Below are 26,319 nucleotides of genomic sequence, written 5' to 3' on the forward strand. Positions count from 1 at the left end.
TCTTCACCTATGTGCCACGTTAAGCTGACTTAAAGCAACAGTGAAACTGTGCCATTTGTTTCTCAGTAGCCTGATAAATCCGTGCCTCAGCTAAGCCTGCACACAGACAGTACTAAGGGTTCAGCTGCTAGATGGCAACTTTGTAAGCCACTAATAACTTTATTGCATTCAAATCTGAAGCCATGTCACTCGTTGTGCCAGATTTGACAGAGACTTTCATTCCTCATCTACAGTTGTGAGACTGAGCCTAGATCAGGCTGACTATGGCAGAAGGAAGGCAGAACATCATTGCTTAGAGCTCATTTGTACAATTTATTTCAGTATCATGAGATCTGACATTCTGTAGAAGAAATCTGGCAAGCAACATGTATTTGCATTTGGAAAGAAAGGGAAAAGGAAACAAATTGAGGAAAACTGAAATGCCAGTCCAAGGACTGTGATTACACAGTAGTCATCACTTTAAAAGTTGGCACTAGTCAGCTGGTATTACAAAGTCACCTCAGGTAATTCCCATCCCAAGTGTTTGGGAGAAACATCAGTGCTTCAGTCCTGGAAGAGCTGCTGATGCTGAGGTTGTAAAGTCAAGGCACTGTACTGTTTGCCAATGTATGCGGTTATATTGCAGTGTCCTTTTTTCTCTTTGTGTTTTAACTTGGCTAAAGACACTACAGGGACTCTAAGGCAGGTTGTAAACAAATAACACTGGTCATAATGCAAGTGTCTAAAAATTAAGATGCTGCCCTCAGTTATTGTGAGAAACCCATCCAAGGCCTCTGAGGCTATGTCTCCCCCGCTGTTGAATCACTGCTGAGGACTGCCCTGGGTTACAGTGCTCGCTCTGTGTCTAGTCCCAGCTGCTGGGGAACAGCCAGGCTCACACCATCAATTCCGAGCCGCAGCATGCGGCAAGCATCCTTGGGCACAACGCCTCCTCCACAAACCCTTGCAGTACCCCTGTCGAGTTACTTCTGTGCCACTCCTTGGACCAGCTACCGGAGAGACCTCTTCGTGCATGCGGGTGTCTGCCTGTGGGTGAGGCAGCTAGGGGATCCAGGGGCAGTTAATGGGTAGACTGGGTGTCTAAGGCCAGGTACTGGGGAACCCAGACCACGCGTGTATCTATCTATCTATTTATCTATCTATCTATATGTATATTTTCCTGTAACAGGCTTTCATCCTGATCAGCCAAAAAGGGCAAAAGGATGAAGTTGTTGGTGCTGCTGGAATTTGTGTGAGTGCTGTATTTCTTGAGTTGATCTGTGTAGCTGGTCAAACACATACACATATATGCATATACATATATATATATATAGCTATTGTGCGTATGTGTGCCTATTGGGAATACATGCTCTGCCTCACTACTGGTTGGACCCAAGAACATGGAGCTGTGGTAGCCATACCACCTTTGGGCTTCTATATTTGTCAACTGCTAACACTTTAACACAGACTTGCACAAAACAGACAAAAAAGAACATTTTAGCCCAGTGGAGATCTCCCCTCATATAATGTGCTTTTGGTTTTTTTTTTCTTGGAGCATATATTCCCATGTAGATTGATTGTATGTCTCTGAAATATGAATATTCATGTTCAGGAAAGGTCTGGCCTACTTTATTGTTTCCCTTTACTTCACTTTCTGAACCAAAAGGTTGTTTGTTTTTGTGGACCACGGTGGAATAGACCACCTGCAACACTGAGGGGCAACGTGCAGATGACCTGAAGCCCCTTCCTTATCCAGCCAGATTGGTGTTGGCTGCAGGCTGCTGCCTAAAGGACCATTCTCTGGATGAAGCATAATAACGTGCATCGTACTGACACCGTCCCACCCATTGCAAAGTACCACCGGAGCTGGGGAGCCATGTGGCGCCTGAGGATCTTGGCACTGCTCTGCTTCACCATCCCATTACAAGCATCTGTACTTGTACACCTTCCGCGTCCTTTGTTCTCATCTGTGGCACTGCACAAACGCTTCAAGGTTACTACAGCTGCTGGGGTTACGAGATACTTTTAATATTCCCTCTACCAATGTGATTTAGTGCAGTTTTCCCCCTTATCTTTAAAATGGCCTCCACACTTCTGTAGGATTAAGGGAAGGGAATGGTATTCAGCATTTCCAGCTGAAACTGTTCCTCTTTACGTCAAGCAATTTGAGTATCCATAGCCATTTGGAAAAGGACGCAGTTGGATCTCTCACTGCTGCTTAGCATGCTCATCTGAGTGCAGAGGGCTACACAGCTTCCAGTCATTGCTCCAATAATCATGTAGTGCTCCAAGTGTTTCTCTTCTAGAATAAAAAAGGCAGCAGCCTCTCAAGCCTCTATTGTGAGAAAAAGCTGCTCAGGCACCCAAATCCTGCAGAGGATTCAAATAAAATGATCCTGAGCAGAGATCGCTGCTGGTGGTGTAGGACCAAAGGTTGCTCCTCTCTCAGAGAGAGCTCCCGAATTCCTGCATTCCTGTTCCCCATTTGCTGTGCCAATTTCCTTGAGTCACATTGTGAAATGCCTAACTCTTCCCAGGAAACCCATATAGCTACTTGGGACTTCAAAACCATTGCATATAAGTCTGGGGCATGGCTCCTGTACCACAAAGCCTAACATGCTGGGCAACCCTGTAACCCACTTTCCCAGTCACAGAAATATTCTTGTTTTCTGCCTTCTCAGAAAATTGGGTAGGATGAACCAACAAGTGCTGAGCCCAGCTTACGTTTGATAGATTGCTGATGGATTACAACATAAAGAGCTTTATTCCTACTGGAGAAGGAGATAATGGATAAGCTGAGCATGAGACATTGCTCACGGCACTAAAGACAGGAGCTGAGTGTTGGAAATAATGTAGGAATCTGTGCAGAGGAACGTCAGTATTCTCTAGTGTAGTGCTAGGTAGTACCTCATCGTAACACAGTTATTGACAAAACAAGCTAACACTGGCGGAAACTTATTCTGCACCTCTGCTGGAAAGAAATTATGAGCTTAGGTGTGGCTTAGCTGGGCTGAGATTCGGTCAGACATCTCATCTAAACTCTATCACTTTTCTTAGTCAAGCCAGCCTCTGTTTTACACCAATGAAAGTCGGCAATGACTCTTCCTAGGTGCAGGAGAGAAATTCTTGTTCCTTAAAATAGCTGTCATCATGTGTGTTGTTTCACCTCTTGCTGTCAAACCAGGGCAATGTTTGGCTAGAAATACTTGTTTCTAATTCAGATTTATGTCTCCAATGCTGTCCAACACTGCAAAAGCCAAGATAGAGATGAGACATGATGGTGTGTCCTGTGTGCTTCATAAATAAGGAAATACAAATGCAACCATGTATGGCATGGAAAAAAAAAGTTAACATTTGCTGGAGTGTATATCCTGTGTTAACTGTCTTAGGTTCATCTTTGCCATGGTTTACAGCTAACAGAAAACCTTGACTTGTAGTAAGAGATAGTACAAATGCCAGCTGCTCCAAAGTTTAATAACTAGTTTCCCCTGAAGAGAAAGATAACAAGCAGATTAAAATGGACTGCTATAGAGGTAGCTGGACTGACTCTATGTAACCCACTCCTGTGCTCTGTAATTCAATTCTTTTGAGACTGAGAGATTGTCATTATTGAAGTTCACAAGGGCATGTAATATATAAATCACATCTACCGTAGCAAAGTGATAATTTCTTTTGATGAATAGAAGGTAGCTACACGTGGGTGAGAAAAGTACCATGTTTTCCTGTGATTTTTTACAATTTGAACAATTACATCAGCTATTACTACAGAAGTGCTGCAGGAAGGAAATTCAACACTATGCTAGCTGTCTGCATCAGACCTTGTCTTGATCATTGTGTCACAGAGAGAGATTTCTCCTCCTTCAGCATCAGGAGAATAGGTGAAGACTAACCATGTGGCTCTTGCCAAGTTTCAGGGCAAAGTAACCTTTCCTTTCAAAAAACACTAATCGCTTGCATAATATGTAGTGTACAAAGTGATCCATTCTGTAACTGCGTTGGCTGAACTAAAATCTTGCAGTAAGAGTGATAGGAAACATGCACTTTAAATTGGACTGTTTGAACTGAACCTCCTATATTATTGATTTTTAAGAGCAGAATGGGTCATTACAAACATCTAGCCTGAATAATGACATGCCAGGCGAGACTGCCAACTGCTATATTTCACATATAATCCAGAAGATGTCTGTTTAACCTTTCTCTTGCTGTTGCCCTAAAGCAAGGTGGATCAGCAGCACGATAGGTTTTAAGTATGCTTAATCGATAAAAAGAACATTTATCTCCAGAGCCTGTTCCTTGTCCTTATTTCTCTCTGTCTCTGATGCTGCATGGTCTATCTGTGGATTGCCAGAGGACTTACTGAAGAGTGTGGGTTACTTTAGATGCAGATGCAACCTCAAGTGTACTGTATAGACTCAGCTCCTGTCTGTCCAATGGGCAAAGCAGGGAGGTCTCCTGGAGGAGGGTTGGTCTAAACCTGTATTCCTTCACTTTTGCTTCTGACCACCATCTAACCATGGTACAGGTTAGATGGACCTGTGGTGTGACCCTCCAGGGCTGTTCTTCCATCCCTTTGGGTGCTTTGCAATTGCAGTAGCAGGAACTGCCCAGGCTTACTGAAACACATGTTAGAGTCCATCTCCAGTATCTTGGTGTATGATTTGCCTTTCAGCCCCAGACACAGGGATATCAAAGGAGAGATACTGGGGAGCTGTGTTTCTCAGCAACACCCCAACCTTCCCACTTACACTCTGTTTTCCATAGATATATTTATGTGGTATTTTGCAGTAGATGTGAACTCACTCTACCCACATACTGAGCCCACTTTGAGTGAGTCAGCTCCATCAAACAAGCTGAGTAGCTCTGGTTAACATGCTACTAAGCCTGAGAGGTTAAGAGGGGAAGGTTAGCAGCTCCGGTTCAGTGCCAGGTGAGGACCTGTGGTAACAGAGGGAGTGTGTGTCCTCCCGCATGTTTGTAGACATCCCCAAGGGGAAACAAAGTTAAGACAAATCCTCCCCTGCTTTCATTTCTAAAAATTTCCATGCTCGAGTTTCCCACCCCTTCAGTACTGATTTGCTCTGTATCTCGTACTTGTTGTAGGAGTTTTTGTGTGCCAATAAAGCTGGCGACCAAAGTCGTTCCTGGCTCACCCGCATATGAAACGCTCTGCTGGAGAGCAGTTTCCTTCCTCTGATGTCCCTCCTGGTAAAACAAAGCTGGTTTCTGTGACACGGTGACATCCAACACAGCAGCTGCTGGTAACGAGGTGATTTTGTTAAGGATCAGAGAGGGATGAGAGCTGGGCTACCTCGCTGCCGTGCAGCAGAGCCTGCTGGGGGGACGTAGCTGTGCATGCTGATCAGGACTCTCCTCCCAGAAGGAGCCACGTAATATACACAAGGCAGGTAGAAGAGGCAGCTGCCAGCCAGGATGCATTGCAAAAATGTAATTAATTGCCCCAAGGGCTTTGGAGGTAGGGAGATAATTTTCCCAGGCTCAGTCTTATTACACACACAAGTAATGGGTCATACACCTTGAGCGTTACATGTGTTCTGGGTGTTTGTATTAGAGTAATTTCTGAACTTGAGTTTAGACAAGCCCTCTGTGCTAGGTATTGTGCAGAGATAAAAAGGAGTATTTTGAGTGGACTTCTCCAATCAAAAAAGATAAAAAGGTGCCTCATCAGAGATGTTTGCATCTGAACCGGTCGCTAGTCAGTAACTCTTTGACTGTAGTCTTACTGACTGTAAGTGGGGCTCAAAAGGAGATATCTGCATTGTAGCTCGAGAAGAATACAGCTTAGCCAGTGCTGAAGGTGTGTTTCCTTAGTGTTTCCTTCACTCACCCAGGTGTCAGGGGACAAGGGAGCTCTCTGGGACAGGAGGGCCAAGGTAATCTCCTACACAGTCCTCCTCACTACTCATAGCCCTACAGATCAAATGGTTTACAGGGGCTTCTTTGGCTATTGTGCTACCACTCCACAATGATCACCTTTAAGTGCTTCTCCAGCTGTCCTTGGCTTCCTGCTGCCTGCTGCTTTCCCTGTCTGCTTCTGAAGTGTTGTTTTTTTTTTCCTCTTTATCCTTCTTGCATGCATTCAGCATGTGCATACAGTCCCACTGAAACCATACAGCCCCCACCGATACCCTTCCACCACTCCCATTTCTGCCACACCATGAACATGGTTCTTTTTTTTGCGCAGTAGCACTTTATAATCCAGCTGTTTAATTCCAAAAGGCAACCTAAAGTTTATGGACATGTATCCTGAGTAGGAAAAGACTGTAACACCCACCAGCTTCCACAAGATTTCACTCAACTGCCAGATATCAAAAGATATATTAGCAAAATGCAAAAGCTTTTAGGAGGTAAAGTAGTATTTGGGAGAATTAGCGGCTACACACCATCATCTCAGCTCTGTTCTGGAAATGGTGCAAAACATCCCCAGGTCAGGAGCAAATCCCAGGGGCTTCACTCACAAAAGCGGTACTTGCTGAGCCCGGGCATAGCAGTAGCTCAGTGATGTTCATGGTTTCACTGAGTGGAAGGACTTTATCCGTGTTTCACCTTTATGCCAGGGACAAATACGAAGATGACTTCACCTCATTCCCTGCCTTTATGCAGGCAATGGGAGGACGCAGTGCTGGGCACAGGCTGTAAGATCCTGAGCTAACATGATGCAGAAGCGCTGTGAGTTTACTGTTACCGTGGGAGGAGGTATATTGCTAATGGCAGCCTCTTGACCTGCCTTAGTCTAACAGATTTCATGTGGCTCCGAGCCATAGTTCATTCAGCTCCAGAAAAATACAACTTTTAGGTTGTGTCATCGTTTTTTGCAAACACACCTCAGAAAGCAATAAGAGTCTTGCTGTGCCCATATCAAGGAAGAAAATTAATCATACCTTTAGTGTTTATGCAGTAGTTTCTCCATTTTACCCCGCTTTATTATTAGATGATGTATCATTTTATTACAATATCCATCTCAGCTGTGCTTAAGTCACTTGTTTTGGTGTCTCTAAGTTTCCATATACCAAATGGGGAAAATAATTCTTTGGCCTCATGCTTTGCCTGTGTTGTCTCCCAATGGAGAGAGTTCAGGGTAAGGAATGACTCTTATTTCATGTATTAAACAAGTCTGGAAACCCAGTGTTGCCTTACAAGAATTTCTAATGGTTCTTTTTGAGTGCTTTCACTCCAAATGTTCCAAATTCTTGAAGCAAATAGTTTTTAACTGCTAAAAAAAATTTCTTGTTTCCTGTCAACATTTCAAAACAAGAGAACAACTGGGTTTTTCTCATGCCATTTTTTGGTTTAAAAAAACTGAGATGACATTTAAGAGAAAATGAAAATGTTCTGTTTCAAAAACAGAGTAAAAATAAGAAGCTTTTATTTTGACATCTCCTGGGAGTGAAAATCAAATTTCCTCTTGCTAAAGTGTTTTCCAATAAAATCACTTTTGACATAATGCTAACTTTTGTTCTATGGAGTGGAAGAAGGGACTGGCATGAGGGTGAATATATTGAGTCCACAGGGACTGAAAGTGTCCATAAAGTTGGTTTAGGGAATGGGGCATTGCTGGCATGCAAATCAGGATGTGTAGATTTGGGGTTCTAATACATTTTTTAACAGATTGCTCCACACATGCTTTTCGGTTTAACCCTTTATTGATAACCAATGTGATAAGGAACATTTTATTGTTAGATCCTCAGATAAGCCAGTCTGGCATTTCCTAAAGCTGCCAGCTCCAGCCTGCCACCGAAGCAGAAGGGGTTATTTTAGCATCCTGCAGAGGAGTTTATGGCAGCTGATGTTGCTGAACAGCACAGAGACATTTGCCTTGATTAGGCAGAATTTGTGGCATTTTCATTGGGCTCTGAAGCTGATGCGTAGGAGAGTTTCTTCTGCACCCGCTTGGAAGTGTGCATGTATGTAAGTGGCTGTAAATGAGAGTGTCTCCATTCCCTATGGGACCTTATGCTTGACTTGGATTCCTTTTAGCAGAGTGCATGTACACACGCAAATACACACGCGCACACCCCAGCCCTGAAGGTTTTGTCTCTTTGATGCAAAGATTTAGTCCCGTGTGATAGCAAGCAAAAGAGTAACTGAAGCAATAAGATCAGCATAGGGATGTCCAGCTGTCTCTTGTCATTGCCATTTCATATCACCGCAAATGAAGCTATTGGTATCTGCTGTTGCTCACATTGCTTTGATACCTGAGAGCCATAGTCAGAGGCTAAGAATACGCCAGGCGCTGCACAGATCAGTGCAATTAGACAGTCCCTTAATGACAGAGCTTATAATATACGCATAGGACAAGGGACAACAGATAGCTACAAACAGACGGGAGGAGGACTAGGGAACCGTGCAGCGGGACAGCAATGGTCCACTCACTAAGTGAAGGATACAGCTTACTAATGTCTGAGCTTTTCTGCAAGTGTCCTGTTGAACGGAAGAACAGCGACTGAATCTGTGGATGTGAGGGTGAACAATGCCCAACCAGGAGGAGTATGGAGAGACTTGTCTGAATGCAAAACAGATGTACGATAGAGACTGATATAATGAATTTATTGGAGCGGTGAGTGAGTTGCTTAACAATGAACAAGGAATGATTTGGGGATGGGCAGTGAGGAGCCTTGAAAATAGAGACCAGCAGTTCATCCGATGTGACAGAGAGCAAAGAAATGTTAGAAGGGTATGAACAGAGAGGAACACCTGGGCAGAGCATTGGATTAATGCAATGACAATTGCAGCAGTATTCTGAGCTGTGTGGTTACTCATGAAAGCTGGAGAAAAAAGGTCCTGTAGTGGTGGCATCACTAGAACTGACAATCTGGGAATATCTATACAATAGTCTAACAAGACTGGACTGTAGAGATGCAAGAGACTGAAATCCTACACTCTACTGTATGTTTCTAGAAAATCAGTTCTAAATTGCTTGTTCTGAAATCAGGGACTTTGGAAGCCATCCATATTGTAATAAACCCCGTCTATTACTTCAGAACTTAGAATTGATATGAGAACTGGAGCCCTATTGCATTAGCTGCTGTACAGGTATAAAGTAGTATGGAGATCTTTAATGGCAACTTATTTTCCCCATTGCTATTTAGTTTTTCTTGCAGTTTTCAAGGGGAATTGCTGGGGTGGGATGTGGAAGTCAAGGAGAAGAAAGGTACAGAGCAAATGAGAAGAAAGATGGAGGAAACATTTAAAGGACAGAAGTGCAAGGAGAACAGATGAAGATACTATGTGGCTATAGGGTGGAGGGACTGAAAGAGTCAGCAGAGAGGAAAGAGTTCCTTTTCAGAGCACAGAAAACACCCTAGTGAGTTCAAGTGGGACTGTAGGCCCTTGCTTTCACTGCTTGTGCAGCTGCTCCTTCCAGCTTGAGTGGGTTGACTCCTCCCTTGTTATTCCCTTGTGCTGACTGTAGAGCATATCTGAATAGCAAAGAGATTTGCAATTAAGAGAAATGCTTCAGAGAGCTAAAAAAGCTCTCATTTTTGCTGAATATATATTTTGTTGCATCTTTTTTCTTTTTTTTAAAGCCATTCAATTAACAATTAATAATTTTCAGGGTGGTCACCTGCTTTTACCAAGTACTGGAGTTTGATCCCTAGGTCTTCTAGCTAGCAAATAAGAAGACAAGGAGCCTGATTTATCATTGCTAAGAGAGCTGTTGCCTGGGTACTTTCATACTTCTGCACTGCTGAAAGGGAATGACCTAAAAAAAAAAGTGAAGCGTTTGTAAGCAAACACTTTACTTTTCACCTGAGAGATCTCAACTACACCTCTGCTCCATCCATCCTTCCCTCATTTTGTGCATCAGGCCCGGGTAGGAAAGGCTGGGGGGTAGCAGATGGGAGGCTGACTGTTGCTCAGTTTGGAAAGCAGCTCCTAACATTTGGCTCACACCTGTCAGCAGACTCCGTATACACTTGTTTATCCTCCTCTGTACCATATGTTTCTATGTAAAATCAGTTCCAATGATCTATTGCCTTACTTCTATCACTCCTATTATGGTCGTAACTGAGCATTTCACAGTCGCTAATGCATTTACCCTGACAGGGTCCCTGTTGCGTAGGCATCTAATATCACCCACTTTACAGATGGGTTAGCTGAAGCTCAGATCAACAGCTCCTCAAAAGTCTTGTTGAAGTCAATGGGAAGGAGACACATCCCCAGGAGATGGGAGTTTGGAAGAGCAAACTACACGCTCAGTTTCACTCAAGGAATTTGTAGTGGAGTGAGGAATTCCTCTTTTGGGTCCTACGTGGATGCTCAAGGTGCTGGACCATTCTTGATTTCTTGACACAGAGCTGTTCCCTGCCTTTGCAAGACACAGCAGACCCATGGTTGCTGGTGTCCAGTCTTTTTACATGCCTTGCCAGTAAATCCCCATCTCACAACTCTCCATGTTCTCACCAAGACCTGGAAGAGATGCTGTCCTCGGCAGAAGATTTAGTTAAAAAGTTAGTTAAAAGCCCGTCGGCTCAATGTAGTGCCAGCAATCAGCTTAAAAGTGTTCTGCCCAAATGAGAAAAGTTAATATGGACCAAAAAAAAAATGCCTCTGCTGCTGTGGAGACTGCTTCTTCTGTTTCCTCTATTCTTTTTATTCTTGCTTGCCTCTCAGAAAAGAACTTCTTCTCAACCCTTCAGATTTAAAGTCTATGTAGGAGAGGGTTTTTTTAAAATGTACTGTACGTACCTATCAGTCACCTACTTATTAATTATAACTAAAAGCATGATTAATCTGTCATGGATAAGGCTGCTAAGTAACCCTAATCATGCTAATGCATTTCTGTCACTTATACAAAAGGCAGCATTATTATCAGTTTTTACATCCATGTATACTAAAGCCCATATACACAGCAGCTGCAGAGCACTGGTAACCTTCTTTCTGCCACAGGTGGGACGAGGTTGCATCATGGATATCTGTGTTGCCCCCCCAGTGCCTGTGCAGTGATTTATTTCCTCAACACTAGTAGGATTTAATGATGTTATCTTTTGCAAATAACCTCACCTTCTAGAACAGATAACAACTACAGTTGTGAAAAGTATTCCCAGGGGCTCATAATGACTGTGACTGAAATTCCTCTGTGGGAGGGGTCAGCAGGAAGACCAAGGTGCTACTTAAGCCCTGCAATGAGTGGGAGCTAAGAGATGCGTAGGTCTTATACAAGTGTGAATGTCTAAGGAAGACAATTCTTTTGATACTGCGGAGCATAACGCTTTCTCTTTTGTGTTCCTTTTCGCTGAATATTCAACTGATCCATTTTTTAATAGCCTAGATGTTGGAAAGTTTATTTCCAGGTGCCAAACTCAAAATCTGTAACCACACCTGAAATCCTTGTGCATCCATCCTGTCAAGAAGTCAATGGGCGGATATGCTAAATTACAGCTAAGCTACACTGTTTCACTTTTAAAATGTTCTGAAGAAAAGCTTTTCACAGAAAGGAGTTTCAAAACTGACACCTCCAGAAGGCTAATTATACCCTACAGTATTAGGAGCAGAAGACAGGTGGGTCACCCTTTGAAGGATCCATTCCACTGATGCGTGGGTGACCTGCTTAGACTTGATGCCCTATTTCTGGACAGGTGAACTATGAAGAATACAACCATAAGACTCATTAAATATATAAATTGAGGAGAAAAAGCCTGCCTTCAAATTTGTCTTTTTACACCTAGCTTTCGGTTAGCTTTTTAGTTAAATAAGATGAAGTTTTATGTAAGAGTTTTGGTGTGAACTGCCTGAAACTGAAGAACTTCACTGCAAGATGACATCTGCAAGATGTAATCTGCATCCCTCCCGTGCTGCATGCCTCAGTGACCCAAATAAAGAAACCATTTTGGTTTTCATCTGATTAAGTGCCTTGCTGCATGCAGGCAGGGTCTCAGTCAGTAGGTTTCTGAGCATACACATTTATGAAAGAGTCCCAGAAGTTTGTATAGGGTAATAGTTTTTCTGTTCTAAGCATTGCAGTAGCCAAGTCACAGTCATTGCATGGTGGGAAAGTAGAGGAAGGTTGGTAATAAAATATAAACTGCTCCAGAACAAGTGTTTGTGTGGCTTTTACAGTCCTTTGCTTAGCTAACTTCCTTTTTTTATTGCTCTTTAGTCATCACAGTTTGGTGTAATGCCGTCCACAGTAAATTGTTTGTAGCCATTCACATGTATTATAGTGACAAAGAAATTTTTAAAGTCACCATTAAATCTTGGAATGCTGTCCTTAACGTAGCAATTTCACTCTTTTCTTGCAAAACTGTGCTCCCCTACCCTTTCTTATTAATAAACATGATATCCTTCTGTTTGTTTTCCTTTCATTCTGCACAGCTGTACTTTTCTCTTTCATCAAGAGACAGTCACAATTTTGTTTGTCACACTGAAATACGGATTTTTTCTTCTTTATTTATGAATAGCATGCTCGGATTTTCCTTATGGAATAGAAATTGAAACAGCACTGGCATTTAGAATGTAAAGGAATTGTTCCAACTGATTATAGTCATGTTAAAATGAGTCACGCACTTTTGGTCCAAACTTCCTGACATACACATCTATATATATTAATCATTGTGACATCATTGAAGAACTATTTTTATCTTGGTAATAAAAGCTTAATGCATTTGTCAACTTGTCAAATTATATTTAATCCAGTGAACATACAGACAGGTTAGGAAATATATTTGCTCTCAAATAATAGCAGACCTCAATTCTACATGTCTGAAAATGCTGTGCATGTAAAGGCATGTAAAATATTTGCAGTTTTGAAATATAAGTGAAAAGCACACTGTAAAAACACAAAATGAATGAGGTTTACTAAGAAGAATTAAACTCACCTGTCAACAAATGCATGGTGTAGTACAAAGATAGGATCATTTGCAGAGCCTTGTACTTGGGACATGGAGCCATTCATGTAGATGTGAAGTGCATTATGCAAACCGCTTTGAGATATGTTTGATATTGCAGTCCGTGGATCAGCAAAGCCTGTATATTCAAGAGGAAATCATATGCTGATATGACAATGCGTATAATGCTTTTTGCAGTAAGACTCAAGATCAAAGTACCTACTTTCACTTCATTTACAGTCAGCTTTTTAGACAACGGCTTAGGAAAACACGTAAAGGAGTGCTAATATATTTCAAAGGCATAGCAAAGATGAAATTAGAATAAGCTAAATTAAAACTCCTGCCATGTAGCTAATGCAGCATGTCAGCAAATGTACTGCTTAATTGCTTTATATTTTTAAATTTCTTTGTCCATTTTGTCTGGCTGTTAAAAGGCAATATAATCCCTGCAGACATTTATGTGTGTACGTTTATTCATGTTGAGAAAATTTATTCACTTTATTTTCATTTTGATCTCTATAGTTATAGGTTCCTAAGATAAAACAGGCTATTCTCTCTTATCATATACTCAGTCATTTAATATTGTTTGTCTCTACAGAACACTTTTTGTTCTTTTCTTGATAGGAGCCAACACAATACGAGATATAATCCTTACAAAAGGATTTGGTAAATAATCAATAATCTTCCACAGTCAGACTTGTAGGATGAAAGTCTGTGGATTGCTGTTATTTTGGAGGGCACTTAAAATATGAGCTTTGAGAAGAGGTCACAGACCAACCCCCAGATAGCAAATACTGGAAGATGAGTCTCTTCACGAGTGTTTATTTTGGTAGCCTGTCCATACCTCATCTCTGATGTTGGTAGCCCTTCTCAGCATCCTGACAGCCAAGCTTCCTCCCTACTTGTAAGGACTCCTAATAAAAGTCAACCATCTGATCCTTCTCTGGGATTCTCCAGGAGAATAAAAGCAGAAACATACGTTGTCCTCCCAGTCTATTTCTTAACCTGATGCTAGTTCTACTATTTAACCCACACTACAAAACCTCTCTGTTCTTTCTCTTTGATTTGGTTCCTGAAGATGTCTTGTTTTCACAATTTCTGTAAGCTGTAGGATGAGGAAGCATAGTGGAAACATATTAAAACACCTTTACAATTGAATAATCAGATAAAAAGGGCTGTGAACATTATGCTTGTTGTGCTGATCCTCAGTGTTGTCCCAATATTGTTGCAGTTTATCACGTCTGCAAGGTAAGGAAAAGAAAGATCATAGCTCTTCTCTTTGGGAAATGCCTCACGCACTGTGAACACTTGCTTTGCTTACTTATTTGGACCAAGAACTAGCATTTGAATGAGGGTCAGCAATATACTTTTGAAGTGAATCTCCCGACAGACCTGTTTCATGCTGTGACTCACATCACAGAGCAATGTCTGACTTTGCAATCTGGATCCCTTTTGGAGGAAACCTAAAATGTGCCAACGATCAGTGGGTGTTTAGTTCATAGGACTGAACTAGAGCTAGTGTGAAAGGAAGGACCCCTTCCCTGTCAAAACCCTCGTCTATAACATGGAAGTCAGGTCCTCAGTACCAACTGTTTTGCTCTTTGGATTTGTTCCTCTTTGAGCCACACAAAGTATTAATTAAGATGTGGCTAGAGATGCCTTATGGGTAGAGTCATACTCTGTGAACTCGGAAACCTGAGTTTTAGACACCACTGGGACTCTTATCTTCTGTATCAAATGATTGCGTCTTTTTGTCACTCTAAATTCCCTCATCGGGCTTTGCCTTGTCTGTTAACCTCTTCAAACAAGGGGAAAGCATTTGGCATAAAAAAACCTGATAATTATAATATAGATCAAATCATAGCTGTGACGCCTAGGAACCAGTATACCATAATAACCATCCATCTTTCTGATTGTAATAGTATGACAAAGATTTTTGAGAAATTCAAGGGAAGTCAGAGTAGAAAACATAATCAGGAGAGTTGGAGGAGGTAAAGCTGACTTATGATGAAAATTGTAAGACTTCAGGCTGGAGTGAGTGTGGATTTAGGAGACGAAGAGGAACATGTTAACACCTACAGATAACAGCAGGTTTTGAATAAATTAGATGTGGACTGGGATTATTGAAGACACTGCATGGTGACATAAACAGAAGTGGGCAGAAGTTCTCAAAGGGAAAATCTTGCCCACAGAAATTTGTCTGATGGTGAATGCTGTGTCACTTAGCTGTCAATCAGGGGAAACAGCAGACTAAAATATCACCTATGAAGAATGATGTACATTGACAGTCTGGCCAGAACTCACAGGAACCGATGGCAAGAATTTGGGCCTTTGCTGATGGCCACAGTGCGTGATCCTTGGGATCAGTTGATGTAGCAATACGAGGAAACTTCTGTGAATATTAACTGAAAATGATCTATATGTATATCATTCTGAAGCAACTCTTCCACTTATATTCAGCTGTGTTATAAGTATGTTTAAGGGGAAGATAAACTTAATGCAGAGTCTAGGCAGAAGGCTAGACGTTTTATATCACACTTGGGATACTTCTTAAAATTTCTTAATACATTGCAAACTCTTGATCTAGTCATTCATAAAAAAATATACAGAATACGCATTTTGGCTCTGGACAGCTTTTCATGGAACATCTGCACATGAGCCACTTATCTTAATAATCAAAAGCTCTGTGACTGGGACAGCTTTAGCAACCCCACCCCCCAGCTCCCAGTTAACTGGGGTGCATTCAGTCAGTGTCAAAGGTGACATCATGTTTAACCATGTGCATAAGAAGTTCTAATATCTGATTTCTTGTTATGAAGACTCCATATAAATTGTAAAGTTAGCAGGAATAAAAGCACAATGTGGTGTCACTTAATTTTATTAACCTGGGTCTTATTTTTTTCTCTCAGACTTTTTAATAGGTGTCAGTACATTCGGGATGACATACTCTGAAATGGGGTAGAGACAATTAAAAAAGAATATGTGAAAACATGAGAACTTTTTCAGAGTACGGAAAACTTTGCTGAGGTGGCTGCAGTAAAATCACCTCTACAGCAAATGTGAGGCTACAGATCTACAAGCGCAGTGAGCTGAGATAAGAGCTCCCTGCCTCGAGATAGGAGAAGTCCACTTTCTCCACCTGCCTTGCCCCACGCTGTGCCTTCCTCTCCCATGCGTTAACTGCACCTCGTCACTCCTTCTGTGAACTGATTTAACTCACTAGTCTGGCAGTAAACTACCCTGGAGTGTGGGATGTCGGGTTTTTTCCAGGCTACTGAGATACAGTATCTCATGTAAGGGTATGATGAGAACCAGTGTTGGTACCGAAAAAGGAGGGAGAGCGACTGGCTGTTGGATGGAGAATATTGCATAGGGAAGCAGGACTGCAGCCGGTGGCAGTGAACTGTTAAATCATCTGGCCAGTATAGGAAGCTGTAGCATTCAGACATCCTTTCAAACCCTCATTTAATTATGGTGCATTAGAAACAGCCATTAGGGCACACATCACTGAAGCAAATGGAAGTTCTACCAGTGATTTCAATAAGAGAAAAATCACATTTTTAAAAGATCATAAACATGATTCTGCTGCTGCTCATAGCACTGTAAAACAGTAACAGTGACGCAGTGGATTTGAGGTAGCTTCACTGGAGCCAGGCCAAATTAAATCAGATGGGGATCTAGCCCAAAGTTTATTATAGGAGGAGCTAATGATGCCACTCAAAACTAAGGCTGCCTGACAGTTTTTAGGATGATATATAGGTGGTTGTCACTGAACATGCAGTTGGGTCAGGTGTGTCTTTTAATAGAGTATTTAATTACATTAACTGTGGGTTTTACAATCTAACAACAGAGACCACAGAAGTCCGTGTACAATCAGTCAAGTGCAAAGCTTTATATATTGAAAGCAGGTAGTGTTTTCCTCGGTTGCTCATTTGACACTGACTGAAGTAAGGACGCTTAGCAGAAGGTACGCAGGACTCGGAGAGCATTAGCAGTGTTCAGTGCTACAGGAATGGAGGAACCATTCCAACAATCCTATCTCCTCTGATTATCTCAATGGACTGCTCAACATCTGTGGCAACCCTAACAACACTGAGCTATTCATAACAGTTTTACAGATGTTTTTTTAACTGCAAAACTGTTTTTCTTACTAAATAAATTCTAGTTTTGTATGACTTTATAGGCAAGTGGTTAGGAGAGCTGGGACTTTAAAGGTCAAATTCTGCTTTGTATGTTGCATGTTGAGGGGATCAAGTGCACTCTTAGGGGATCGAATGCACCCTCAGTAAGTTTGCAGGTGACACCAAGTTGGGTGGGAGTGTTGGAGGGCAGGAAGGCTCTACAGAGGGATGTGGACAGGCTGGATCGATGGGCCGAGGGCAGTTGTATGAGGTTCAACAAGGCTCAGCGCTGGGTCCCACACTTGGGTCACAACAACCCCATGCAGCACTACAGGCTTGGGGAAGAGTGGCTGGAAAGCTGCCTGGTGGAAAAGGACCTGGGGGTGTTGGTCAACAGACAGCTGAATATGAGCCAGCAGTGTGCCCAGGTGGCCAAAAAGGCCAACGGCATCCTGGCCTGTATCAGAAATAGTGTGGCCAGCAGGACTGGGGAAGTGATCATACCCCTGTACTCAGCACCTCGAGTCCTGTGTTCAGTTTTGGGCCCCTCACGACAAGACAGATATTGAGGGGCTGGAGTGTGTCCAGAGAAGGGCAACGAAGCTGGTGAAGGGTCTGGAGCACAAGTCTTATGAGGAGCAGCTGAGGGAACTGGGGTTGCTCAGCCTGGAGAAAAGGAGGCTGAGGGGAGACCTGATCGCTCTCTACAACTGCCTGAGAGGAGGGTGTAGTGAGGTGGGGGTTGGTCTCTTCTCCCAAGTTACAAGCATGAAAGGAAATGGCCTGAAGTTGCACCAGGGAAAGTTTAAATTGGGTATTAGGAAAAATTTCTTCCCCAAAAGGGTTATCAAGCATTGGAAGAGGTTGCCCAGGGAAGTGGTTGAGTCACCACCCCTGGAGGTATTGAAAAGACCATGTAGATGTGGTGCTTAGGGACATGGTTTAGTGGTGGACTTGGCAGTGTTAGGTTTATGGTTGGACTCGATGATCTTAAAGGTCTTTTCCAACCTAATGATTCTGTGATTCTATGTCTGAGTCCAACTGGCTGATATATTTAGTTCCACTCTCCCTGGGGATGATTTTTTCTTTAACAAGGATTTCACATTTTAGAGGATTTCAAGTGAGATAGATCCATCTACTTTAAAACAGGAAGGAAGATAGAAAGAATTTTAAGGCCATATCCTTGCTGGTCTTTGAAGTTAGTTAGTGATGTTCTTCTGGCTTATGTTCATTGATTTTTTCTGCCATTGGCAATCTCACAGGAAATTTTTCAGGGTTAAATATTACATATTTTCTCAAGGAATCTTATTACTGTAATCTCTCCAGAGTGAGGTAGCTGCAAGGTCTGCAGAATTTGGCCTAGGGGGCTATAGTAAATGAAAGTTTGTGATTATCTAATTTAGACCATGTCAACATCTAGTTTTTTTCTTAAAATTACTCTTGTAGACCTTCACTGTGGGCTGGGCTGAATAGTCTTTCTAGTTCTCTAGTAATGACCCTCTGCAACTTGACAGCTCTTTCTCAAAGTGCAGCATAAATTTACCCAGAGGTTGAGGTTTGAGCTGGGTGAGGAATGCTGGCTGTAGGCTAAAACTTTTTTAATTAGAAGTTTTCTGTTGGCAAACTTCATTTTGAATAACCATTTTTCATTAGCTATATGGATAGCTATGAAAAATACTGAAAAAAGTTTTCCAGATGAAAATCTCTCATTTCAGAAGAAAAGGAAAATGTCCTATTAAAATGAAATTACATTTTGAAATGTTTGATTTTTTATTCTATTATTTCCTAACAGAACAGCAGTAAGAATACATAATTGTGACAGACAGTGGAATGCTATGACATGGCTTGACTTGATACCATGTGTCATGAGTTAATTCATGAATAATGAAAGTAATATAGAGTTTTAGAATTTTTTTAAAAAATCTTTTTTTTCCACTTTGTGCAAAACTTAGAAGGCACTGATTTTCATTTGGAGTTGCCATGAATAAAATAATTTTGAATGTGGAATTTGCTCATAAAGAAAAATAAATTCTATTTTTTTCAGCCATCTCTTATTCTTAGGAGGTAGCATTCAAGGTGTCACACCAAACTGAACTGCACAAAGAAGAAACCCAACTATTTCATTTGCAGTCAGCTAATCCATTTCTGATCTCACCTGATCCTTATAAACTAGAACTGTTCTCTTCTTGTATCCATGAATTGTCCAGTGAAGCCAACAGTGTTCCCCGGTTAGGGCACGATTCAACAAATCCTATTTAAAATAATTGCTTCCACTTCAAAAGGCAATGTGCAAACTGCTTTTAACCTGTTATTTTTCAGTCAAAGCAGACACTGGCCTGTCCCAGAGTGAGAGGGCAGCTCATGCGCTCAGCCTCAGGGGGTTGTTGTTTTATTGAACAATATCGACCTTTGCTGTTTATGGCTGTTGTGGTCACCCTTCAGTGACACAATTTCTGTCACTATAGCAGTGTTTTCTATTAGACAAACACAGATTCAACCTGTGTTGTTGGCATCTGCTTATAATGATGCTGATACCTATCCCTCTGAAGGGTAAAAAGGTGTTGTTTTTGCTCCAGTGCACTCAAGCACGGAAGAGCATAAAATTTTGCCCAGAAGGGGTTCTCCTATGTGATCGGTTCTTCTAAGTGATCACAGGTGTTTTTCATTACAGAACTAAAACTGAGGAGTAAATCTCACATTGGTGTAAATCAGGAGCCACTCAATTACAGTCACTGGCTTGGTTCTGGTCATCTTTTGTAAATCTAGTGTAACTCCAGTAAAGTCAGTGAACTTTGGATTTACTTTGGATCTGAAAGAGATTAGAATTTGACTTTAGGTGTATTGGCACAAACTTGAGTAAACAAGTAATGAAGGATTGAAAAGCTTTTTGCTTAGAAAAATAAGTAAATGTTAGGAACTCTAGAGTGTTAGCAGGTTCATAAGAATGCCACCACGTAGAAGTGGGCACTGGCACAATAAATGTAACCTGACAATTTAAGCTTGGCATCTGTACACAACAAAAAACTAAGCAGGCCATTTGTAAGAAAGGAGTAACACAATGTTGTAACACAATATGGGGTTTTTTTTGGCAGTAAAGCTTGTTTAAAAACTTTCCACCAACTTTTTCAACATTAGCCATGTATTCTTGGCTTCACATTGCAGTTCACTGTCTTGTTAGCTAAATAAGTTAGTTGACAGAAATGTTTGTGGTCCTGTGGTGTAAAGTTGATTGCTGAAATAATTCAGGTTAAAAAATAAAATATCTTCAAAGATATCAAAGTATCAAAGAAAAAAAAACAACCAAACCACAAAAAGCTGTCTCAGAATAACAGTGTGTCTGATGGAATAAGCTCCATCTCCATAGTAAATAGATAAATGCCTACTGAGCCACATCCAGCTTACATTCAGACAGACTCATCACCAGCAAAGCCCCTTATCATGGAATGCTGTGGACACAGTTTCACTTCAGTGATCTCTAGCTTTAATGAAATATTGTTATGGAAAGAAAGGTAACATCACTCTGTTGACCTTTACTCTCTTCAGTATCAGCTCTTGAGCACCATAGATCTCCTTTAGCTAGGCTATAAAAGTTAGACAACAGTAAAGGATCTGGTAATTACACTGGGAGCTGGACTATGAGCAAATGTGGTCACTTTCTTAACAGGATTTCCCCTAGAATAGAGAGGTTCTAATGTGAGGTGGCTTGGTTTTTTTTTTTTTTTGTTTGATGTCTGCAGAGATTCTAAGGAGGGGACATTCACTGCCTCAGTCGTACCCTACTGACCTTTTCCTCACTGTGCCTTAGCTTCCCAGGCTCCCTCCACATGCATCCTAGGACTTGCAAGGGTCCACCTTCACTCCTAGGAGAAAAGGCGCTGCTCAGTCTCTTTTCTTCCCTTTCAGAATCACATAGGAGGGATCCTACAGATGGCCGGGAAGGGCTACAGTGCGTGTCAGGGAGGGCACGTTTGGATGGACTGATAAAACAGGAATGCTCTGCCCCTGCCTGGAGCTAACTGGATGCATCCAGAAGCCGTGCAACACTATGACCAAGATAATATAGGCTGCTTCTGTAGCTACCTAAGCTGTACGGCTTCTGAGTCATATCTGGCTTGCATACATCCTCAAGAACATGTAGGTTTTTCCCTCGTCTATTAGAAGAACTATCTAAATCACATGAAAACCATCAAAACTTATTGGGGGCAACCTGACATGTCTTGTGCGGCATTTGGAGGGCTTCAAATGGCCACAGTGGTGAGCTGGAACTTCATAACCTCAGTTAGGAGAAAGACGAACACTCTTCAGCTTCTGAAGGGTTGTTACACAGAACAAAAGAACTCACTTGGAGGAAAATTTGATCCAGAAGAGCTCTTTTCAGATGCAGTGACATTGCCATTATTCAGATTAAAGCATGACCCTCTTCAAGTGTGATTGGCAGATGACACTATGATATTAACAAAGACCAGCCGTTACTGTGCTTGCTAGCCATGAAATTAATGTGACAAAGAGACAGCAATAGAGAAAAGGTTTGATAGATTAATCAGACAAAACTCTGTTTCTGATTTTAGAGTTAAAATAACTTTTTCAAGGGTCTTTGAGAACTGTAGGGGCTTTCCTGGTCCTTGTGCAATTCTGTCTAACATCTATTTTGTTGCTTTTTTTCAAATAGCTATGTTATTTTCAATAAGAAAATGTATCCATTTGTATCAAAAGGGTATACTTGATCTATGACTGTTTAGCTGCCAGTTCACACTTAACATTATCAATAAGCAGGTTTTGCCCTTTTTCTGCAAGTACTCACTGAATTATTGTTATTTAATGAGCAGTCATGACACTGAAGTTTAGGCTTTGTGAGTGAGCAGTCCATTTTGACTCCGCTTCCCAGTAAACACATATATGGCTCTGCATAACTTCCATAGAATGTGCCTTTGCTTTTGTTTACAAAACTAGCAGCATGATTGTAGACCCTCATTATTTCATGACTTGTTTACTTCAATTCCCCTTTCTTCACTCCTCCTATTCTACCCTTTTCATTTATTCACATAATTTACGGAGAAAAATGTGAGCAAGCCTCTACTCAATTATGACACCTTTTTCTTTCCCATACTTCATGTGGTTTCTGTTTTCAAAGGTAAAAATGCTATGTCCAGAGCTGGAGTCAATTAATGTCTGGATTCTCTGTTGGCTTCAGCAGACAAATTCCACAGTTTTGACTGTTTTTAGAGCAGAAACTGGTTCACTTTTTTTTCCCCCAAGAAAGCTTTTTGGCATTCCACACTGCATTAAGAGTAATACTGAACATATTAAGAGCTTTGCTTTCTTATCCTCACACCCACTCCTATATTGCATTGTTTTGGCCCTTGCACAGTTCTTTGCAAGCAAAAATCTCTGGGACATCAAAAGTAGATCATATTTGATTCAGATGATATATGACACTGTAGGAATATTTATTGATAAATATATAATGTGTCATCCTTGTTTATTAGCAATTTAGCAAGATGCAAAAAAGATTGAGTAGACAGATAATTAAGAATAACTGTTCCTTTTAGCAAAGAACCCTTGTTTACTAGCAAATTAGGAACATTCAAAACAGGTTGGATAGTTAGATAATTAAGATAAATAACTAAATTCTTTTGGAAATGATACTAAGGGTCATTTTGGAGGTATGACTTAATCCCTAATCCTTAGAGTTTGGGGAGAAGTCTGCTATGGAGTTCACAGTGGCAGGATGTAGACATAACATGCCAAATGGCAGCATCTTCTCTCACCCTTGTTGTCCAGCCTGGCCTATGGAAGACAGTGGATTCCAGGGCAAACCTGTAACCCACATGGACATGGTTACGATCATGTGTAAGTGCATTATTAGATGATCTCCTTTTATGCAGCGCTACGTTTCTTTGCTGTGCCTGGTGCTGCCTATAGCAGGAGATAATATCTCCTAACAGATGGATTTAGGGTCTGATGTAGTCTATAGTTTCTATTGTCTTATCAAATGCCTTTAATGTGGTTCTTTCTGTCTGTTGCTATTCCAGGAGAAAACATAACTTTTTCTTTCTTTTTGAGTGGTGCTTTGTGGAATCAGTTCAAACTGCCCAGAGTTTAAAGACTCTGACCCCAAAGAGAATCAATTTACAGATGGAAATGGCATAATAGAATAAAACATGTTACCTTCCAAAGTGTTTCGGAAACTGTAATTGGCCATTTTATCCATGGATCCAGATTCATACTGAGTCAGTGATAGGCAAAATTCAACTTCAGCTGAGGATGGGAGCCTTGGGGTCCTTGATTTATCATTGTTCCCAGGATTTCGCAGTATAGGCCCCTCACTTGTGGCATTGCATAAAGCCTGTTGGCTGTTGTACTCTTCAGATCGAGTACAAATTACCTGTATAAAATACTTTCTATTAGCAGAGCTGCAATTGCAAGAAATAAAAGCAAACAAAAGAGGTACTTTGATTTTTTTTTTAAAGAAGCAAAGAAAATGTACAATGTAATAAGATTATTGCAAGAATATATATTAATTTTTAAATTTTCTATGTACAATTTTAATATAAGCTTGGTTATTTCATAGAAGACACCCCTCTACTACCATGCACATTTTGAAATAACACATTAGTCTGTATCTGAAACTACCCATGTGGACTAAGGCATCAATTCTCATTTATGCCCTTGAAAACTCACTGAGGCTAGATTCAGTGTTACCTACCAATGCAGCAGGACACAAACGGAGTTAAATCTGCTGCTGCAGTTGCTAAATGGAGGCTTTTTGGCCTCAGCAGACTACTGAACAAAGCCATTATCACAGATTTTTCCCCCACACAGTAAGAGGGGGAATTGTTAACTTGGAATATGAGAAAAAAATTCTTTTATTCTGAAAATATCTGTACGTGCTTTGTCAGACTAAATGGGCACTTAGTTTCACTGTGTCTTGATGATGCCACACGTACAAAATGGGAAAAGACGCTGCTCTACTTCCCAGGAATGTTGTGGGGATGAACATGTATCACCAACTGAGATACCCTAGTGATGGGTATTAGTAAAGGACCTGAAGCAGAAAGATGGATACAGATATTAAATACTGTCAGAATCCAGTATCATTTACACAAATGTTCTGGGTTCACAGGCAAAGTCCAGTTACCACAGTATAACAAGTCATTATTTTTCAGATGCTCTATAGAAGCTGCCAGTCCATTTTGAGACGCCTGGAAGAGCAAGGTACTTCAGTGTAACTTCAAATGATACACAGCTAATTTTGGCTAAGTCAAACTCCTTCACATTTGCCATGGATTAAATGTGCCCCCACAGACTGTAAGTATCACTACGGTGCTTCTCAATTTCTTTTTAAACCACAGTAACTTATTTGTTACCGAAGGACATGGGTCTTCTGATGACCATGAGCTTTTCTAGTAGCTCTCACTGCATCCCCTGCTTGGCCAGAGAAGTGATCAGAATGAGAGGGAGGATTTTTCTCATATTCTGGTACAATAAACCTACAAGTACTAACTCATATTTCTACTTTATACTCAGGAACTTGCCTGATGTGGAGTCAGGATGGAGGTTGGAGAAAAAATATGATGACAAAATGGCAAGCAGAAGATCAGACTAGAGGGTTTGGTGGGTGTGTATAATGGTACCGTTGATGGGTCTATGAAAATGAAACAGAGCAACAGTGGCTCAAAACTCCCAGAAGGTTTTTTTTGTATCCCTTTGAGGTGAGGCTGAGGGTCTGAACCAAAATTGCTTTCTATTGTTTGCTTTTTTTCTGAAGAACCTGCCAAACCAAATAAAACTCCAGACCACCAGGGATCCCATCAAAATGTAGGACTCTGTTGTTAGCAGGTAATCAATGTGGTTAATGAGAACTTTGTGTGGAGAAAGAACAGGTCTCATTATTGAGCGAGACATCATGGGGAGAAAACACATAACTGAAAACTCCAGACTTCTTTCATCCTGGAGGTGTATTTCTATTTCATGGACTGAAACAATGAACAAGAAAGTGAGTGTAAGCAATCATATGCGCTGTGAATGATATGGAAGAGCATGAGATTCTCTGTTAGTGAAGGAAATGAGTGGGACATTCATTTCACCAACACTACCTGTGTACAAATTGCCAGATTGAAGCAACACTTTAGGACGACCTCTGCAGTCAATAGAGAGGCATCTCTTGAGTGTGATTCAGCCCTCCTAAGCCAGATGTCTGGTAGGTGAGATGTACTTCCCTCTAGGGGTGCCTAACTCTCTCCATTGACTAAGTCAATGAAAGAAAATTTGTAAAAAAATCAATGCAGAAACTGTCTCCAGACTGCAGTTAGCAAGGGAAGCAAAATTAAGAGTGTTCAACTTAATGCTCTGCTTCTGCATTAGGATGGGATGAATCACACCCTGGAGGCACCGATGTGCCTCTGAAGTGACTAAAGACAGAGCCAAAGGCAAGTTTCTGTGCTGCCTAAATAACTTTTGAATGAGTGGAAGGAGATGAGATGAATCCTTTTCTAAAAGTGATTTGACCAAAAATTCACAGAAAATGTATGATGGAGCTGGTGATATAACCCAGATTTCTTAAGAATCTGGAGTTCTTAAGTGAGGAGTTTCCTATGAATAAATTATTCTCATCTCTTTTTTGGAGGAGATAAGAAATCTTAATAGAGAAATTTATCCTTACAGACTTCTCTATTAGCTGAAATCTGCCCTAGTCTGTTAAAAGTACTAAGGTGCCCTTGGAGGCCGTCGGTAGTTGTCCAGCGGAGAGTTTCATGTGCACATTCCTCCCAGAAGCTCCCTGAGTGGGTCAGTATTGTGCCTCTAAGAAGCCTCTTGTAAGAATCCCCACTGAGAAGTGAGAGGTAGCGACAGGGAGAGACCTACAGTTAAAAACACAAACCGTAGCCATGGTACTGTTTTTATGATTGTTTTGTGTTACTGAGTTTATTCCTGTTGGAAGGAAAATAGGGGGATGACTCAGGCTGAGGGAGATGCTCTAGTCGTGTCTTTGTTTGTAAAGAATGCACAGACCTCTGTCCTGAGAAGGGCACTACTGAAGAAGGCAAATATGTCTTGGCTGGTGAAGCTCAACCCAAGTGGATCGCTTGGCTCAGAAACTACATGCATGTGGATTTTCTGTTTAGCTCTGTTTCCTATGGACCTTATCTAGGTCCATATCTTCTTCTGACTTCTGTGCCCTGTCATCTCCTATCTTTTCATCCTCTCCCCACGGCCCTGGGGATATATCCCCTTTGTGTCCTGAAGAGGAATCACATGCTGCCTTCAAGACTGGCTTGTCAGATATTCAGTCAGGGAATCTTCAAGCATGAGTGCAAATATATCTAAACAAAGGGACATTTCCCCTTCGTTCTGTTTATCCATTTCAGTGAGAT

General features: G+C 41.3%; 1 protein-coding gene across 3 annotated transcripts in view; it reads right to left on the reverse strand.

Moving 5' to 3' along the window:
* The window catches only part of TYR (tyrosinase), a 50,226-nt gene that overhangs the window by 16,020 nt on the left and 7,887 nt on the right, over positions 1-26,319 (reverse strand). For 2 of the 3 annotated variants that reach the window (XM_075050441.1, XM_075050440.1), the window contains exons 2-3: positions 23,114-23,330; positions 12,816-12,963 (exon numbers count right to left, since the gene is read on the reverse strand). In XM_075050441.1, the coding sequence (XP_074906542.1) occupies positions 12,816-12,963; positions 23,114-23,330 (365 nt within the window). Of the gene's footprint in view, positions 1-9,124; positions 9,417-12,815; positions 12,964-23,113; positions 23,331-26,319 lie in introns of those variants that run through there. The other variant, XM_075050443.1, reaches the window with a different exon arrangement.

The sequence above is a fragment of the Buteo buteo genome, chromosome 18 (assembly GCF_964188355.1).
Source record: "Buteo buteo chromosome 18, bButBut1.hap1.1, whole genome shotgun sequence".
Lineage (NCBI taxonomy): Eukaryota > Metazoa > Chordata > Aves > Accipitriformes > Accipitridae > Buteo > Buteo buteo.